Genomic DNA, 20,659 nt, shown 5'->3' on the forward strand with positions numbered 1-20,659 from the left:
CTGTCAATTCGGGTATGTGGTCCCTCAACTGGGTCAACAGTTGGCAGACGCTTCTCCTCCCACTTATTCTGTATGTTCAGCAGTCTTTCATAATGGCATTTCTAAGCCTCTTACTTTGCAGAATCATTACATGCAAGTTCACCATCATCCATACTCTCTTTTTCTTTTACTCTCTTTTACTTGTTTCAGTCATTTGACTGCAGCCATGCTGGAGCACCACCTTTAGTCGAGCAAATTGACCCCAGGACTTATTCTTTGTAAGCCTAGTACTTATTCTATTGGCCTCTTTTGCCAAACTGCTAAGTTACGGGGACATAAACACACCACTATCGGTTGTCAAGCGATGTTGGGGTGACAAACACAGACATACAAACACACACACACACACACGCACGCACGCACGCACGCACACACACACACACACACACACACACACACACGCACGCACGCACGCACGCACGCACGCACACACACACACACACACATATATATGACAGGCTTCTTTCAGTTTCTATCTACCAACTCCACTCACAAGGCTTTGGTCGGCCCAAGGCTATTGTAGAAGACACTTTCCCAAGGTGCCATGCAGTGGGAATGAACCCAGAACCATGTGGTTGGTAAGCAAGCTACTTAGCACACAGCCACTCCTGCGCCACTACAGACACATTTCTCTCCTACGACATCACAATTTTCTCTCACACACCGTCTTGCAATCTGAAACACTTCAGTTCTTTCATCCTCACATCACTGAACATAGACAAATTCTTTTCTGCTTCTCCCTTGGCTAGACACACTTGTCTCCTAGCAGCCCTTCTGGCAATCTGATACAGTTTCCTGCTATCTCCATTCTTCCAGGCCTTCCAGGTCTGTTTCTTAACTCTAATGGCCCTGTCATTGTTCCACTACCACATTACCCTAGGTCTGGATGGGACACTGCACCAGCCACAGATTTGGTCTGTGGCACTCAGCAATCTGTCCCTCAGGAATTCCCAGCTGTCCTCTATGTCGCAAGTCTGTAGCTCCCCTCATTGTAATAGCAGTTAAGAGTCAAAGAAAGAGAGAATGAGAACTAAGAATTCATCTTACCTTAGACGTTATCACATGACCATTATGTTTCTCTGTACTATTTTCATTACAATCCATAGCCACATTGCAGCCAACTGTTTGTTGATTGGGTGTTTGAGATAACTGAATACATCAAATCATCACTAGTCAAGGGGGTCACTGAAAAAAAACAATGGGAAAAGTACCTATGTAAAAGGGTCAGTTAGAACAGTTTAAATCAAGGGCTTATTTTATTGTATGTATGTATGTATGTATGTATGTGTATGTGTATATATATATATATATATATATGTATGCATGTATGTATGTATCAAATTGGGTCATCCCATAAATAATGCGGTTTTTTTATACCTCTTTTATTTTTGAAAATTAAGATGACAAAGTTCTTTTTTAATATAAAATATACTCTCCTTCATTTTCTACAATGCTCTACCATCTATCTCGTAGACTTGCAAGGTTCCTCTTCCAAAATTCACTTGTCCATGACAAAAAATACTCCCCTACTACTGTTCTGACCTCATCTACAGAGTTCATATTTTTTCTGTTCAAATGATTTTGAAGACTGCAGAATAAATGATAATCAGATGGGGTAATGTCTGGCAAATATGGTGGGTGGGGCATTGTCTCCCATTCAAACTGCTCCAGCCTTTGGAATGTCATCCTTGATGTATGTGGCTGAGCATTATCCGGATGGAAGAACACCTTCCGTCTTGAAAGGAAAGATGATCATTTTTCTTCTAGTGCTGAGTTAAACTGCTCAAACTGCTCTCAGTAGATCTCCTTTGGTATCATTTAGTTTGGGTTTAAAAGTTCAAAGTGGACTGAATCTTTCATATCCCACCAATCAGATAATAACACCTTAGTTGGGTGAAGATCTTTAGCCTGGGGTGGCAATGTTTCTCCTTTCCCTACCCACAGTCTTCAGCACTTAGTATTTTTATAGAGGGCCCATTTCTCATCACCAGTTACTATTGACAGCAAAGAAGAGCACACATTCATTCTCTGCATGCGATTTGACTCGGAAAGTTTGTAAGGAACCCACTGACCCTATTTGCTGACTTTTCCAATGGCACGCAGGTATCAATGAATGATTAAATGACCAAATCCAAGCTTCTCTGCTAGTTCCTCAACAGTTACAATGGGATTTTGTTCCACCAGGGTTTGCAGGATGTCCTCATCAAGCTTTACAGATCTTCCAGGATGAGGCTCATCTTCTATGCTGTAGTTTCCGGCTCTCAAATTGTGGAACCACTGTTGACATTGGCTTATGCTTATTGTCTAATCCCCATATACTGCATTAATATTCCTTGCACTTTCCATTGTGTTGATGCCTTTATTGAACTCATAAAGCAAAATATGCCGAATATGCTCCTTTGTCACTTCCATTATAGCTTTGAAAAAATAACTGTTAAAATCGGACTGCACTCTTCAAAACTTGCACTAAGAATAAGTACAAGGTAAAATTACTACCTGCTTTTATAGCACGTTGATGCAGATAGTTTATCCTATCCTCCTCTGACTTATAGTTCATGCAATTGAAAAAACTGCATTATTCATGGGATGATCCAATATATATATATATATATATATATATATATATATATATATATATATATATATATATATATACAGGATGGGTGGAAAGTAACTAGGCATTAGAAATTGCTTATAGAATTGTCAGTATCACTGAAGTTATGATGAAAACATTTTTTTAAATAGACAACACTAATGGTGATTTCTTATTGTCTTATTTCTTATTTCCCAGATGGCTGGTCGCCTGACTGCCCAGGAGTGAGCTAAGAGAGCATGCTATGAAGTGTGAAATTTCATTGGTTTGGTTCAGAGCTGGTGGCATGCATGGAAAGTAAGCATGCAACATTACATCCAGAGACTAAAAAGTTGTCATGCAAAGCTGATGACCACAGGCTCTGTTAATGATGCAAGAAAAAGTGGCTGTCCAATCACATTCCAATCAGCAGAGAATGTGGCAACAGTGCAGGAGATGCTTAATTGCAGCCTGCAAAAATCAACACATCAAGCAGCTTGTGAAAGTGGACTAACAAGGTACACAACAGGTACAGTGTTGCATAAAGAATTAAATTTTCATCCGTGGAAACCCCATTACATGCAGGAGCTAAAACCTGAAGTCTGTGACTGCAGAATGGAATATGGAGAGTTAATGCTAGGATGATATGAAGATTGGCCTGAACTGTTTGCAAACATCCTCTGGAGTGATGAGGCTGGGATGTTATAATACCAATCGCACACTGGAGGACTTGGAGACACAGATTCAGGAGATTCTCAATGATAACCCAGATGACGTCCTTCAGAAGGTTGTTCATTCCATCTCTGGTCACAATACCCTTAAAGCCAGGATCTTTTCAGCATCCCTTTGTATAACTAATGGAATATTTCACGCAATATAAGAGAAATCAGTTAAAAATTGTTTAGTTTATGTCACAGCACCTTTTTTTTATGTTCTTACTCCTCCTAACTTCAGAAGGTTGGCTATGCCTTTGGTGCCATCCAGAAGGACTTACCTAGAGTCATCATCAAAATGGTAGGAGGTTTCTAAGGATTAGTGCTTAGTCCCAGTTCCACAATGACTGCCAAATAAGAGATAAATCTTCCCCTAGAGAGGAAACTAGTCTATTGCAAGTTAACTTTTCTCACTGCAGGAAATTAACTCAGCATTAAAAGACCTAGAATGGAAATTATCAAATGTTACTGCCACTCCTAATTGAGAGTATGTGCTCTCTCTCAGAGGATTTATAAAAACTGGAGATATGACAAAATTACTACAATCATATACTGATAAATCTGTATGAAATTTGGATTTGAGCATGAGGGAAAAGGGCATGACCATAAAATAGAGCATATCCTTTAGGCAAATAGAACATTCATACCCAAATGTTGTCACACTCAGCAAAGAGGAATGTTACATAATGTGTTGCTTGCTCATTTGATACAAGAACAGCTGACTAAGAATGTGAGAAAACACCAAAATACCAGGACCTACATTATGAACTTCAGAAAATTTGAAATGGCTGTAAAGCTATCATTGTACCAATTATAGCAGGAGCATTCGGAACAGTTGCAAAGAATTTAACCCTTTTGAGACCAATCTATTTGAAACTGCTCTGAGTCTATTATACAAACTTCCTGCTTTAAAGGAATCTAAATTAAAAATTGCTATCAAAATTTTACATTAATTTATTTCCCAAACAACAACTTGATAATGACAGATATTTTACTAAATTGTTTGTTATTTTCAAAATCAATGGAAACATGCTAACAAATGTGTCAAATTGAGGATGTTGGATACTGAGATGAATTTCCTGATTCTTTTGAAAACCTGTTCACCTGGCATCAAATTGAATGTAGTAAAGGAGCTAGATACCAGAGATTGTTGGGTGCAACTTCATATTTGATAATCCAAAACTGAGAGAACAATAAAGAATTTACTATGCTGAGTGAACAAAAGGAACGATAATAATGTTTAGTGACCTTGATACAAGGCCACAAATGTGTAATGGAAGGGATTTTGTGATTGTGTCAGCATCATAAATTATTGATATTTGATCTGTATGAGAGAAATAAAAGTCAAAAATGACCCACAGCAAATTTGGAACTCAGATCACTAAGAGATATAGCTAAAATATTGAATCTATTTTAAAATCAAGTATTCTTTTAATAATCTACTTTATGCACAAGGCCAGAAATTTTTGAGGGAAGGGATTTGTTGATGTTACCCCAGTACTTGATTGGTACTTTAAACAATGCTGAAATGATGAAAGGCACAGTTGACTCAAGCAGGATTTGAACCCAGAATGTAGAATCAAGAGAAATACAACTATGTATTTATTCTGACACTATAATGGTTCTGCCATCTCACCACTGCACCCCCGCCTACCGAAAATAATAGTGATTATGATGATTTGTTACATACACACAAGGCCCTCAGATTTGTAAAAACGAGTAGAGTTGGTTATATTAACTGGACAGGTACTTCCATTTTATCAATCCCAAAAGAATACAAGATGTAATTAACCCTAGTTGGATTTGAACTCAGAATATAAAGTGGAACTGATGATAAAAATAACAATCTTTGACATTGGTATATGGTCACAAAGTTTGAGACAGAGAACAGTCATCTCAAATGACTGCTCAATATTTCACTGGTATTTTTTTTATTGAACCCAACAAGAAATATAAAGCCAGCCCTGTCAGAATTTGAACTCAGAATACCAAGAGAAGAGGCATTACTAAATACCACAACGCATTTCATATGTTGTCTCAGTAGATTCTGCAACTCAAAATTTTACCTACCACTGGCACAAGTCCATTAGTCTTTTATGCAGTGTATATAAGTTAAATTAGTATTCAGTATATGACTGGTACATATTTTGTCAGTCCCTTGAAGGATGAAAGCCAAAGTTAAACCCTGGTGAGATTTGATAATAAAATCAATGGTATGTAACCTAATACCACATGGCATTTAATCTGACATCACCACCACTGCCACTATTACTGTCTCTGCCAATCCTCATTTCAGGATATGTTATTAGCAAACTGAAATCCTCCAAATGTTAATTAATCAATTTTCCATGAACACTTTCTGATATTCCATTAATTTCATCAGCGAAACTTCCTGAAAATTAGCTTGGTACAAAGACAGACAGAATAGAAAAATCTTACTATAAAAAGATATCACATGATAAGACTACGCAGTGGTAACTGCACAAAATGTTGAAGTTGTATGATGCTGCAATGATGCACATTAACACTGACAATAGTGGCCGCTGCTACTACTATTACTGCTACTACCTAGGTATTTGTATAATACCTCTGTCTATTGCATGTTTTCTACCATGTTTATACAAACCTAGTTTATAGTGAGCCAACAAAGGAGCCTTTAAGCAGTAACTCAAAATGCTAGAAATAGTAGCTAAATATCAGCCTACCATCTGAAAGGTACAGTGTGTGTGAAGAAGGAAAAAACAAGGCGTAGGGTGGTCAAAAATGCAGTACCTATGATCATAGATGTACTGAGTAATGGATAACTGGGGAAGGGGTTCATAAATAGCAATAACCTGGTTTGTAACCTCATTTAAATATTTATCTTCTAATACAACGATCAAGTTTACCCCAAAATTGAGTACACCCTGCTTCACTATGCAAAATATGCCAGTTTTACATGTGTGTGTGTGTGTATATATATAAATAAATAAATAAATAAATATATATATATATAAAGAGAGAGAGAGAGAGAGCTATGAAGGTATGCATATACGTGTGCATATGTGTGTGTGTGTGTGTGTATATATATATATATATATATAGCTATGAAGGTATGTGTATATATGAATGTGTGTATATATATATATTTATATATCTATGAAGGTGTGTATATCTATGCATGCATATATATATATATATATATATATATATATATATATACATACATTCATAGCTATATATAAATATATATATACAAATAAAGGTAGGTGTGTATGTATATATACGTATGTATATATATATCTATATATGTGTATAGATATGAATGTGTATATGTGTATGTGTGTGTATTAATATACACATGTTTACATTGTGAATGAATGGATGGGTGTCGTGTTGGTTTTGATAAATGGGGTCCCAGTTATTTATCTATCCAACTACACATTGTATGATGGTGTAAACGGCTGAGTATTCCACAGACACTCTTACTAGTTTAAACATAATCCTGAGACAGGCATGTCATTGCCTTTGTATGTGTATGTCAAAACTGGACCTTTTGAATGACAGCTACAATGCATCCTTCTAATCAGATTCCATACCGTTTCTTTTGACCCAGTTTCAGTCAGAAGGCTTGGGTCAGCCTGCAGGTCTTTCCTGAAGTGCTCTGCAGTGGGATCAAACCCCGAGCAATAGGGATGAGAAGCAAAACTTCTTAACCAATCAGCTTTACACCCAACTCTGGAAAAGTAACTTAAAACCAAGTAATTCATATTCTTTTCAGCTGAGTCCCCTGTTCAAGCTGTAAGTAGGCACCATGGAGATTGAACTCCCCACTGTAGGAGGTGGTAGCACCACAAAATTTCAAAGGGGCTCAGTAGCTGAAATTGCTGAGCTCAACTCTCTCTATTGGGAAATTATCCTCAATGCTATCAAGAAGGGTGGCACAGAGGGTCAGTTACCCAACTACCCATCTACCCTATTATCTAACCCTACATATAGTGATGTTGAAAACAACAGTAGACATTTGTGTCAAGGTTGCATTCATCACAGACCCTGGGAAGATGAAGAATAGGGAGAAGGAGGGACTAATAGGAAATACATGCATTTCAGAGCCTCCACCACATGTGTATGCGCTTACAGACCCAGAGATATATCATCAAAGTCAGACAAAAAATGCACACACACACACACACACACAAACACACAAGAGTGAGGGAGAGAGTGAGAGACGCATAGAGAGAGTTGAATATTAAGAGAGACATACAGTTAGAGACACAAAGAAAGAGAGATTGAGAGAGAAGCAGTATATTTTCTTATCTATTTACAAACACATTATATTATCCAGTTATACGTATGTCATATGACATTTTACAAAGCCATTTTACATGTTTGCTTATTTATCATAATGAACTCTTCACTCATGGTGTATCTTATTGTGGGGACTCTAGGGAAACTCATAAATAATTTTGAGGAGAGAGAGAGGAGGGAAAGGAGATGGTTATAGAGAAGTAAAAAAAAGACTGAAAGAGAGAGTACATGTATTTGGCAAAATGAGGATCATGATTTCAACTTCTTGGAGTCTCATCAGGTGTTGAGTAGCCAAGGTGATGCACCCTCCCTCATTGAGTAATGAACAGCATATAGGTAGTCTATGGCCAGTTGTCAGACACTGGTGTAAGCTTAATATTAAACAAGGGAGAGTGATTAAACAAAGTATAATGCTGTATATCAAATATATTAGCGGTCTGTATAATGTTGTGTTTAATCTGGTTATAAAATGATTTGAGGATTAAAATATCCAAGTTAGACATTGAGACAGAAATAGAAAAAAAGAGAGAGAAGGATGGGAAGAGAGAGCAGGAAAGAGGGAGAGGAAGGTAAAGAGAAATAGAGGAGAGGGAGAGAGAGAGAGAGAAGTACGAAAAGAAATAGAACAAGAGATAAAAGAGAAAAGAGAGAGATCTTGGGAAAAGAAAGAGAGGTTGGAAAAGAAAAGAAGGTGGGTAGAGAGAAAGAGAGAGAGAGAGAGAGAGACATGTATAAAGATAAAGACAAAGAAATTTTTTAAAAAGTGAAATAACAAAAATAGTGAGAAAGTAAGAAAGATATAGAAAACATAGGAGAAAGGAAGGTGTTTTAAATGAGAGAAAGAGTGTGTTGCAGGGCACGTGTTTGGAAACTAGAAGCTTCTGATTTCATATCTATTTGGATTTTCATCAGACCTGTCTATCCAAGGCCACATGTTTGCTCTCTCTCACTCTCTCTCTCTCTCTCTCTCCCTCTTTCTCGCCCATTCTGTCTTTCTCTCCTCCTGGATGTTCAATTAAACACAAACTATCATGTAACATAACACTTCTCTCTCTCTCTCTCTCTCTCTCTCTCTCTTCTGGTTGAAAAATTATCTGAAAACACTTTGAATCATTTAGAAACTAGGAGATAAAATTTTGCTCAGGAAAGTTTATTTTCATTTTCTTTTTGCTTTCCCCCACCATCACCTTCAGCATCACTAGTTGAAAGTGAAGCATATCACCTGTTTCCCGTTTTACAGTAATTAAACAGTTTACAAATTATCAATTAATGTATGTGTGTAAAGAAAAACTGTATACAAATGTGTGCGAGTATGTAGCTACGTGTGTGTGCATGCAAACACACATACAAACACACACAAAAAAAATGAGAGAAAAAACAAGGAAAAAACCCACCAAGAGCATCCAAATTAACGAGGAAAAATCTATTGATATCTCTCTAGTTTAGTGATACAGAAAGGCCGGAATTTCAGCTGAGTGGATGAGATATCAAACTATAAAATCATGGTTTGCGAGTTCATCTCCTGCAGCAGAGATGTAAACATTTTGGAGTATTTCAAGAGTAAGAGAAGGAATGTGGTGATGTGATGTGAGAAGAATTAGTGTGCATCTTCTTTTACTTACTTCAGTCATTTCTGCAGCCATGCTGGGACACAGCCTGAAGAATTTTAGCTGAACAAATCAACCCCAGTACCTATTTCCATTTTTTTAAGCTTGGTAGTTATTCTATTGGTCTCTTTTGCCAAACCACTAAGTTACAGGGACGTAAACACACCAACACTGGTTGTCAAGCAGTGGTGGGGACAAACACAGACACAAATATAAATATATATATATATATATTCAATGGGCTTCTTTCAGTTTCTGTCAACCAAATCTACTCATGAAGCTTTGGTCAGCCTGAGGCTATAGTAGACACTTGCCCAAGGTGCCATGCAGTGGAACAACTCCATTTTTTCTACACTCTGTTGAAAGGCAAGTGCCTTCCACTTTTCTCAGCAACAAAACTTAACAAAACTTACTCAACATTCCACCAACTCTTCTATATCACAGCTTGTTCCAACAGAAATTTGAATCAACATCACCACCACTGCGATGTATCACACAACCATGGGCAGTCTCAAGTGGTTTGATGTCAAAAGGCTTGAGGAGTTGACAAACAAGCCCGGAGCCTTTAATGGTGAACTAATGATCAAATATTTTGAGTATTTAAATTAATTTTATTTGTTAATTGATCATGATATAATTAGGATCTTTTTCCTTTTTTCCTTTTAATTTCCATATTTTTTTATTTTTTTAAAATTTTATCTAGTTTCAGCTCACGAGCTGTGGTCATGCTGGGGCACCGCCATATATATATATATTAAAGCTAAAATAGCTGGTTTTAAAATTTCTGATAGAGATTCAAGTAGTATCAATACTAAGCAGTTATGTTTGTTGCCACTTTTGCATGGCTGTTCCATGCAGAACAATGTTACTACATTTTAATCCCAGGAAAAGATCTTTTCCAGTTAGTTAATGACACAACTTATGACTGTTATATTGCCAGTAAGGGAGCAAACCATTCCCTTCCAGCATAGGAAGACCAGTAGACCAACCAGTTTCTGGGTGCACGCCCATCCTCAGATGCTTGCCTGCTAGAGTCACTCATGCCAGTTCGCAATATATAAACAAATAAGTAACAATCAGTTGCTGATCTTGCAAGCTAAAGTAGCTGGTTTTAAAATCTGTCATATGTATGTATGTATATAGATATATATATGTGTGTGTGTGTGTGTATGTACGGGAGGTTTCTTTCAGTTTCTGTCTACCAAATCCACTCCCAATACTTTGGCTGGTCTGAGGCTATAACAAGAGACACACGCCCAAGGTGCCACACAGTGGGGCAGAATCCAGAACCATGTGGTTGGGAAACAAACTTCTTACCTGTACCTATAATTGATCAAAGTTTAATTAAGATCTTTTCTTTCTTTTCTCTTTAATTTCCATGCTAAGAAGCAGTTAGGTGTCACCATAACTTTTGGGGTAACCTTGAAAGGTAATGGTCTGTGGAGATGATCGTCACAGGTGGAATATGTTGTTAACCTCTCCCCACCACCTATTCTTGGTATTTTGAATGTATGTTTATTTTTTACGTTGCTAAGTTACAAAGATACTACTGCAGTTAATGGACATACCAATACCAACAGCTTTGGGTGGAGTATGATTTTATAGCTCTGACTCATCAACATAGAGCAGTTGAAATAAAAAGTTCTTTAAAAATAAAATGAATTAAAAAAAAAAAGGAACTATTTCTCTGAATTCATTGCGATTAGATTTTTTAATTTATTCTTACTTCTTTAATATTGTAATTTTTTTTTCCCCCTCAAGACTTTAAAGCATTTCACCAAAATTCAGAAGTTTTTATAAATGATAAATATCATCTTTGAATTCTACCATTTTTCTCAAAGCAATTTTCAAATGAATATTTAATGAAAAAAATATCTGTAGTTCAAAGTAAAATCTAAAATTTCTAGACATATCAGAAAAATAGATATGCATTGTAGATATATGTAATTATATCTTTATCTTTTTGCTGTAGTTAACATATGTAAAACTTTAAACAAATGTTATCTTAACTATGGGAAAAAAACCCAAAGACATACTCTGTTACACAAACCAGTTATCAGTAAGGCGGGAAGGTGTAATCTATAATGGAAACACCATTTGTATAATTTGTACCAAGTGTATCCCTGCATGTCATGAGAGGTGACCAAATGGGTTAGCATCACAAAGGTCATCCAACTGTAAAGCAATTCTGCAAAAAACTTTCATCCAATTCATGCCATCAAAAGTACAAACAAATGTAAAACTGCTGATGGTATAGGCACAGGCATGGCTGTGTGGTAAGAAGCTTGCTTCTCAATCACATGGTTCCAGGCCCAGTTCCAATATGTGGCACCTTGGGCAAGTGTCTTCAACGATTGTCTTGGGCCAATAAAAAGCCTTGAAAGTGGATTTGGTAAACAGAGTCTGAAAGAAGCCTGTCCTATGTGTGTGTGTGTGTTTGTCCTGCCATCACTGCTTGACAGTTGATGTTGTTATGTTTATGTCCCCGTAAATTAGCAGTTCAGCAAAAGAGACAGGTAGAATAAGTACTAGGCTTTAAAACCCTTCAAGGCTATGCTCCAGCATGGCCACTGTCAACTGACTGAAACAAGTAAATTAATAAAAGAATATATATGTACATACAATAGGTGGAGTGGCTGTGTGGTAAGAAGCTTGCTTCCCAAACACATGGTTCTGGGTTCAGTCCCACTGTCTTCTACTATAGCCTCAGGTTGACAAAAGCTTTGTCAGTGGATTAGGTAGATGGAAACTGAAAGAATCCCGTTGAATATATGTGTATATATATATATATGTATGTATTTGTGTGTCTGTGTTTGCCCCACCAACAGCTCTTGACAGCCTATGTTGGTGTGCCTACGTCTCCATAACTTAGCAGTTTTGGAAATGAGACCAATAGAATAAGTACTAGGCTTACAAAGAATAAGTCATGGGGTCAATTTATTTGACTAAATGTGGTGTTTCAGCATGGCCACAGTCAAATAACTGAAACAAGTAAAAGAATAAAAGAATATATATATATATATATTTATATATACATACACACACGAATGTAAAATGCACCAATAAGTGTTAGCTTGATCTCCAGTGTACCATGAAGTCAAAACAATAAACAATTGAGAATTACTGAGAGTGGTTGTAGCATGTTGGTGAATGGAGGTTTACCAGATAGATGGTCTTCAGTTTTTTGGGAGAGGAGTGCAGCAATATGTAAGTGTAAGAAACATAGCTAATGTTTTTATTCTTTTTTAAGAGACAGCAAGTGAGGAATCCTTGATGGTAGAGAGGGGAACTTCTTATCAGATGCCTTATAGTCCCTCATTCTTTGGTGATGCATACAACATCAGATGTTAGATAATTTCTCTCAAGGTGTACCAACAGCTCTCACCTTGACAGAACTGACTTTGCCTGAAACCAATAATGAAATCAAAGACACTACCAATAACAGCACCAGGCCCTTGTTCTTTTGTTGGATAGCTAATAATATGGGCCAATCTAATTATGAAGGGAGAATATGTTGTCATCCCTGTTTAAGTAGTGATGTTTGCAAAGCCTTTGCTTGTGGAAGCAAAGCATGTTTGGCACGAGGTGTATCTATGTTGCATGTAGGAAAGACGCCTGTTGTATTAAAAACTGTTATCAAAGAATGAGGGGGGGAAACTATTATCTGCATGGGGGAGGGTGGGTGTATGGGGTGGGGTTGGAGTGTTTGATGTAACAACAAATAGGTCATAACATAAGAAGAGAAAAGAAAGGCAGTGGGGGTAACCAACTGAGGGAACACATTATACACAGCTGTATCAACACAGCCATATCAGCCATATATATAATATATATATATATATACACACACACGTGCATACACACAGGTGTGTGTGTGTGTATTTATCAACATAATGTAAGATGATGTAACAATGTTATATTCAGGCTATCAAGGTGTTTAAGTTAGATTTGAGAAGAGGAGATATTCAATACCGACTTTATCTTTGTGATAAAAGAATCTGAACACACTCGTATAAAACAGCCTAAACCAACTTTCTACAACAGTTACATGCGTAGGTGTAGGTATAAATGTGTGTGTGTGTGGTGTGTATTTATCAACATAATGTAAGATGATGTAACAATGTTATATTCAGGCTATCAAGGTGTTTAAGTTAGATTTGAGAAGAGGAGATATTCAATACCGACTTTATCTTTGTGATAAAAGAATCTGAACACACTCGTATAAAACAGCCTAAACCAACTTTCTACAACAGTTACATGCGTAGGTGTAGGTATAAATGTGTGTGTGTGTGTGTGTGTGTGTATGCATGTGTGTGTTGTGTATATATGTGTAGGTGTACTGTGTATATGAGAGTGTAATGGGTATACACACACAGACACATATGTATATGTATATATAACTCTGAAAATACATATAATAATGATTAAAAAGCAACAAATACAATGAAGAAAATTGGTGAAAATGCTGGAGAATAACTGCATAATACACTGAAAAATTTATTGATCACTACCATATATAACTAATGTCTTAAGCGTTCATAGTATGTGGTGATCTCACACCATGTGTAAACAAACTATTAGAGCACAGTTCATATAAGCATAAGACTAATTTATTCCAACCTCACCACACACAAAATTGATAATTTGAATAAAAAGAAAATTATTCAGTCCAAGACTATTCATAAGAGAATGCATATGTAGCATCTAATGTGCTATATTTTGCATACATAGATCATGCCTGCACAATATGACACCAACTGAAACAAGTAAACCAATACTCCTTGTAAAATTATGGCAATTTTAAAAATAAAGGCCTTAGTTTACTCCTCAAGTCTCACGAATAAATCAGAAAAGCATAAATGGATGTGAGAGGAATATATTTTTATTCAGCATGTGTATTTTACAGTATAACTAACCAGAAAATGAAAATGGGACAATATATTTGTATAAAACCCAGAAATTGAAATAGAATATTTGAAAGAAAGAATACTTTATGAAACACAAGTTATGAATACAAAACCACTAATAAAAAATCAAAACAGTGAGACTACAAACCAAAAAGATAGAACTAACATATGGAAAATGAAACAAAACACAGTAAGTTGAAACTCTATACACTTACATAATATAGACAAACAAAAATACCGACCAGAACAACATAAACAAAAATATGAATGCAAGGGGATATGAGGAAGGGTTAAGAATAGGAAATTCTAATGGTGGAAGTCATGACCATGACAACCTAAAGCTGGAAATAATTCAAGAATTAAAAACAGTAGATTTCCTATGATTAAACTCATCGCCCAATAATAAGACTTGATAAAATAACAATAAATAAAAGAGACTTAAAACAAATACATTAACATCACAAGCCTAAATTAAATAACAAAAGCAGCAGCCATTGCTGTTACAAAAGAAATTAGGTTTTCCACTCGGATCTACTTCAATGGGAATATCAAGACTCAGACAAACAACTCAGAAAATAAATATACAGAAAAAGAGAGAAAATAAGTGAAAAGATCTCTCAATCCTTCATGAAATCAATAACAAAAGGACAAAACTAAAAGCAAAAGAAAAAATACTACAGCAATATGATATAACAAAAAAAAAAAAAAGAAGTATCTGAAATCAAAGAATGCTTCAAACACAAAGAATCCTTCAGTATGGAAAACAATGATTCTTTGAACAAAACACTGTAATTTCACCCTAAAATGATTTTGTCAAGAACTTGATAAACATAAAATAGAAATCAATACAGAATCTACAGCAGAAGTTGAAGAATTGGGTGGTGGAGGTGGTGGTGGTGGTTGTGAAATTGCATCAGCAGAAAAGGGATCACCATGGACAAGATTGCATAAAACAATGAACGTTGAAGCTAAACAAACACAGGAGGTCGTAACCATAAAAGAAATAGCCCCTATACTACAAAATTAAATAGATAAATAAATAACTGGAAGGCACTAAAACAAAAGATACCAAACGTCTGACACATAAAGTGCAAGCACAAGTTTTTAATGAGATACTAATGAAGCTGGAAGCAACACTTTTGACTGGCTTACTGAAGGAAAACCCATTTCAATCCTCAAGAGTAATGAAGGAGTAAAGCCTAAAGACTATAGACTTGTAACCTGCCTTCCTACAACCCACAAATCCTTAACTGCAATAACATAGCAGAGAGTGAAGAAGCATCTCAATAATAAAAAGCAAAAACAAAACCCATTTCCAGAAGAGCAGAAAGGATGCTGCAAAGGCTCATGTGGTTATAAAGCTCAATTACTGATTAACAAAGTTATAACTGAAGGAGAAAGAAGGGTCTGAACACTGTAAGGATTCACTATCAAAAAGCTTTTGATAGTAGTCACCACAAGTGGATCTTGGAAGCACTAGCTATGAGTAAGGCAGCACCAGTAATAAAAAGATATATAAAACATGTTAGAAATAAATGGCAAAAATTTTGCAGATGCAAACCAAAATGGGAATTATATAAATGAAACATTATGTAAATGCAACATCTATTAAAGGTGAAAATTCCCAAGGTAACTCCCTTTCCATCTGGCACTGATACTTTTTAACCAACATGTACTGAGATTAGATACATTACTCTGGTAAGATAATCAACCATCTTTTGCATGTTGTTGCCTTCAAACTGTATGCTGCAAATGACAAACAACTAGAAACACTACTGCAGACAGTCCATGAATATACCAGAGAAATTGATATGAGATTTCAATAAGAAAATGTACCTAGGCAACCTTGAAGAGAGGAAAATTAATTAAAAACATTAATACCATGCTAAGTACAGAAACTGAGATAAGGGAACTAAAATAAACACAGACATATAAATACTCAGGAATCAATGAACTAGATAGTACACACAAGTGAAAGAAAAGATTGAAACATGAACAAAACAGAAAACCATCTTCTGTTTTCATAGAAGCCAACAAATATAAAACAAAGATTGCAACAAAAGATAGTTATGAAGGAAAAGCAGTAACAACAGAAAATGGGGAAAGGCTAAAATTTAAACTAAGGAAAAGGAAAGCCTCCTAATTTAAGTATGACTCCCAAAAGGTAGTATTGTATTGTTCAAAGAAATGGAAAATTCATCCAAATATAAAGATCTGGGAATTGAGGGAACTTCATTGAGACAGTTGATAACAGAAATAATCTCTATTACAGGGCTTTGGAAATGATAAAAAAAATCATGCAGACATATACATAGGCAAATCCCAGGACTTACAAATATGCAAAACATATAGAAAATAGCATAGATAAGGCACACAGAGTTGTGCTTAACACTGCAGTGGAATAATAATAATAATAATAATAATAATAATAATAATAATAATAATAATAATAATAATAAAGGTTTCAAATTTTGACATAAGGGTCAGCAAGCTTAGGAAAGGGGTTGGTCAATTATATTGACCCTAGCATTTAACTGGTACTTATTTTATTGATCCCAAAAAGATAAAAGGCAAAGTTGACCTCAGCAGAATTTGAACTCAAAACTTAAAGATGGATGCTAAGCATTTTGTCCAGTGTTCAAACTATTTTGCCAGCTTGCCGCCTTAATAATAATAATAATAATAATAATAATAATAATAATAATAATAATAATAATCCTTTCTGTTATAAGAAGGCATGAAATTTGGGGAAAGGGAGCAAGTTGATTTCATCAACCCCAGCACCTGACTGGTACCATTATTTTATCAACCCCTAAAAAGCAAAGTGAAGTGTAGTATGGAATGATATAAAAAAATAGCAGAAAGTATACACAGTATAGTGTATAAACAAAAGTAAAGCAGCATATATAGTATACATCAATAAATGTAAAAAGGTGATAGAGATGTGATCCTCCTGATACAGGAGGACTCAATTAAAGAACCCCATCATCCAAGACCCCACTGAATACCAAGCGCAAGTGTCCTCTCCAACACCTGTTCTCCACTTTACAGGTCTACACTTAGGGTGGTGTCATTTACTCTTGCCATTTTTACCATTTTCATCCACCTTTCAATAAATTCACTCAAGAATAGCACATCCCTCTCTACTTTCACTTTCCTTTTGAAGTTAAACTGGAAAAAGTTGATGAGGGCTCTACTGAAAAGGAATGTCTCTACCCTCATATATCAGACAACCTTTTTTTTGCCATAGCCACCAGACAAAGGAAAACTGTTGCTTACCTACCTGATTAAAAGGCTGCAGGGCAATCATCTTTATAGATTTAGCCAATAGACAGATCTGTCCCACTTGTGACAGCAGCTGTTTGATATAACTCCACAACTCAACAATGCCAAGACACTGAATGAGTGTAGGCAGAACAGTTTTCTTGCTCTGTGCACATCTCAGACAAGCCCATCTGACAGCACATGCATGTTAGTAGAGCTTATCTTGACTCAGCTGCACTCCTTGAGAGCTCTGCCAGACCAAGAACTTCTGGAAATTATCCATGGTAGTACCCAACTAGAAAGTCCTCTGGAACTGACCAGTCCATTTTTGTTAATGCCCAGAGTCCCTGAGAAAGTCATACTTAGCTGCCAATAATCCTCTATAGATAGCTAAAGTGGAACATTCTCTGATCCCATTGCCTGACTGGTAGAGAGCTACAAGCATCAAATGACATTTTAGGTGCCAGACACCCAACCTCAATCTTTTTTTTTTCACCCATGAAAACACTAATGTATACAAAATCAAGAAACAGTTCTAAACAACATAGTATGGTTTACATTCTAATGTAAGTTCTTGTCCTTGTAACAGATATTCTCAAAATTTCTTATTTAACCCAGCAGGGGCCGGAAGCTGTGTCGAACAATATTACTCTACAATGCCTACTCAAGGGGACTAGTTGTTGCATAGTCAGTATTTGTTTCTATTCAATGTCAGAGGAAATAATATTATCATTATAATTATTATTATTATTATTATTATTATTATTATTAAAAATAAGATGATGAAAATGAGAATTTATAACATGGGTACAAGACCTTAAATTTTGGAACAGAGCACATTTGTTTCTTGAATTGACCTCAATACTCAAATGACAAAGTTGATCCCAGCAGGATTTGAAATCAGAGTGTAAAGGATGTAACTAAGCACAATACTTTACTTTAATAAAGTCAACATATTGGTTTCATTTTCAGTTTTTTATTCATGTATAAAATTAATTTGTTCATAACAGATATTTTCTGATAAATTAGGGTTACTAAAAAAATTAGAAAAGAAATTAAATATCAGCATAGTGGTAATAGCAGTGATGGAGTTGTTGTTGTGGTGGTGGTAGTGGTGGTGGTGTGATTAGTGTTAATGATGCAAACGGTACTGGTAGTGGCATTACTAAAGATGGCAATGGTTATGATGATGATGATGATGATAGAGGCAATGGAGATGATCATATTAAAAGGCTGATGATGACAATGATGATGGTGGTAGTAGTGGTGGTGGTGGTAGTGGTTAGCACAGTGTTGGTGATGCTCATCATGATGATGGTGATTGTAAGGCCAGAAAGAGTTCACAAGCTGAACAGAGGAAGACAAGGGGGCAGGTGAACATATACTTTAGAGACATATTAATAATAATCATCATAAAATTTTCGATTTATCATTATCATATTTAATAATTTCAATGAAAGAAAAAATAATGATAATAATAATAATATAATAATAATAATAATAATAATAATAATCATTACTATTGTTATCATTATTATTATTAGTAGTAGTATTACTATTACTAATCTGTCATAAAGTCATAGAAGTGATTATAAGTCCACAGGTTCTTTTTCAATAGACTGATGACAGATTTAGATTCAGCTTAATCCAGCTGCTATAATCCTTTATTAAACTAGATTTTCTATCAATTTCTCTTTTACAAATCCCTTCTCTGTAAAGAAAGAATATATTAACTATATTTAAGAGTTAAAAGTAATTCTCATTTAAAGAAGTGGTAAGGTGTTAATTTTAAGCTATGATCAGCTCAAATTCAGCAAACCTATTTTAAAGGTGGTTCCAACTGTGATCTGTCCCATTTTTTGTTTTGACTAAAAATATATATAGGACTATATTGACTGATATATGCTTTTCTAGGATACAGGATGTGATGGATGGAGTGGGGGAATTTGGCTGCTATTTCTGACAGTTTGGGTCATCACAGTAGAGTGGTTGAATATGAGCTCCCTGGGGAGAGAGTGAGAGTGGAAATGCTTTAAAACTTAAATTCCTCAGCTACTCAAAACTACTCCCAGTAAAATCTTATCCCCTCATTTACCACTTGCATCAATTCTACCACATTAGCCTTCACATGCACTTATACACACATGCATCAAAACACACATACATATACACAAAAACACTATAAAATGAAACGCTTCAATGGTGACCCAGTGACCCACTAGGTTTTACAGGACAATTTCTTACCAGATAATCTTATTTAAGATTATTTCAGCTTACAGCTTGTCAAGGAGAAAGAAAATGGGTATAGTTGTCCAAAATTTCAATGACTTATATTCTATATAGGCATCATCCTCATCACTGTTTAATGTCTATTTTCCATGTTGGCATGGGTTGGACGGTTTGACTGAGGACTGGTAAGCCAGTAGGCTGCACCAGGCTCCAATCTGATCTGGCAAGGTTTCTACAGCTGGATGCCCTTCCTAACGCCAACCACTCCAAGGAACCAGTCAGGCAGCACTGGCACCAACCATGTTTGGATGGTGCTTTTTATGTGCCACAGCACAGGAGGCAGTTGGGGGGCACTGGCATCAACCATGTTTGGATGGTGCTTTTTATGTGCCACTGGCATGGGGAACCAGTCAGGCAGCACTGGCATTGACTCATGCTTGAATGGTGCTTATTATATGCCTCCAGCATAGGTGCTAGTCAGGCAGCACTGGCATTGGCCACAACTACGATTTTGATTTTGATTTTACTTGACTCAATAGATCTTCTCAAGCACAGCATATCACCTGATGATTCAAGGGTACTTTTAAATGGGCTGGTTATGCAACACTGGCATCAGCCACGGCTGTGATCTCACTTTACTTGCCAGATCATTGGCCACAATTCGGTTTCACTTGACTAAACAGGTCTTCTCAAGCACAGCATATCACCCGACAATTCAAGGGTACTTTTAAATGGGCTGGTTATGTGACACAGGTATTGGCCATGGCTGTGACCTCACTATACTTGCTGGGTCTTCTCAATCACAGTATATCTCCAAAGGTCTTGATCTCTTGTCATTGCCTCTGTGAGGCCCAACATTTGAGGGTCATGCTTCACCACCTCATCCCATGTCTTCCTGGGTCTCCCTCTTCCACAGGTTCCTTCCACTGTTAAGGTGTGACACTTCTTCACACAGCTCTCCTCATCCATATGCAGCACATAACCATATCAGTGCAGTTGTCTCTCTTGAACACCACATCTGATGCTTCCTATGTCCAACAT

At 36.2% G+C, this 20,659-nt stretch overlaps 1 protein-coding gene across 1 annotated transcript in view; it reads right to left on the bottom strand.

Annotated features, from left to right (window-relative positions):
* LOC115219087 overlaps positions 1 to 20,659 on the bottom strand; it is a 263,042-nt gene that overhangs the window by 186,438 nt on the left and 55,945 nt on the right. Inside the window, exon 2 of the mRNA XM_029789154.2 lies at positions 1,087 to 1,224. Within this exon, the coding sequence (XP_029645014.1) occupies positions 1,087 to 1,143 (57 nt within the window). The 5' untranslated portion in view covers positions 1,144 to 1,224. The remainder of the gene's footprint in view (positions 1 to 1,086; positions 1,225 to 20,659) is intronic.

Source organism: Octopus sinensis, linkage group LG14, assembly GCF_006345805.1.
Source record: "Octopus sinensis linkage group LG14, ASM634580v1, whole genome shotgun sequence".
Lineage (NCBI taxonomy): Eukaryota > Metazoa > Mollusca > Cephalopoda > Octopoda > Octopodidae > Octopus > Octopus sinensis.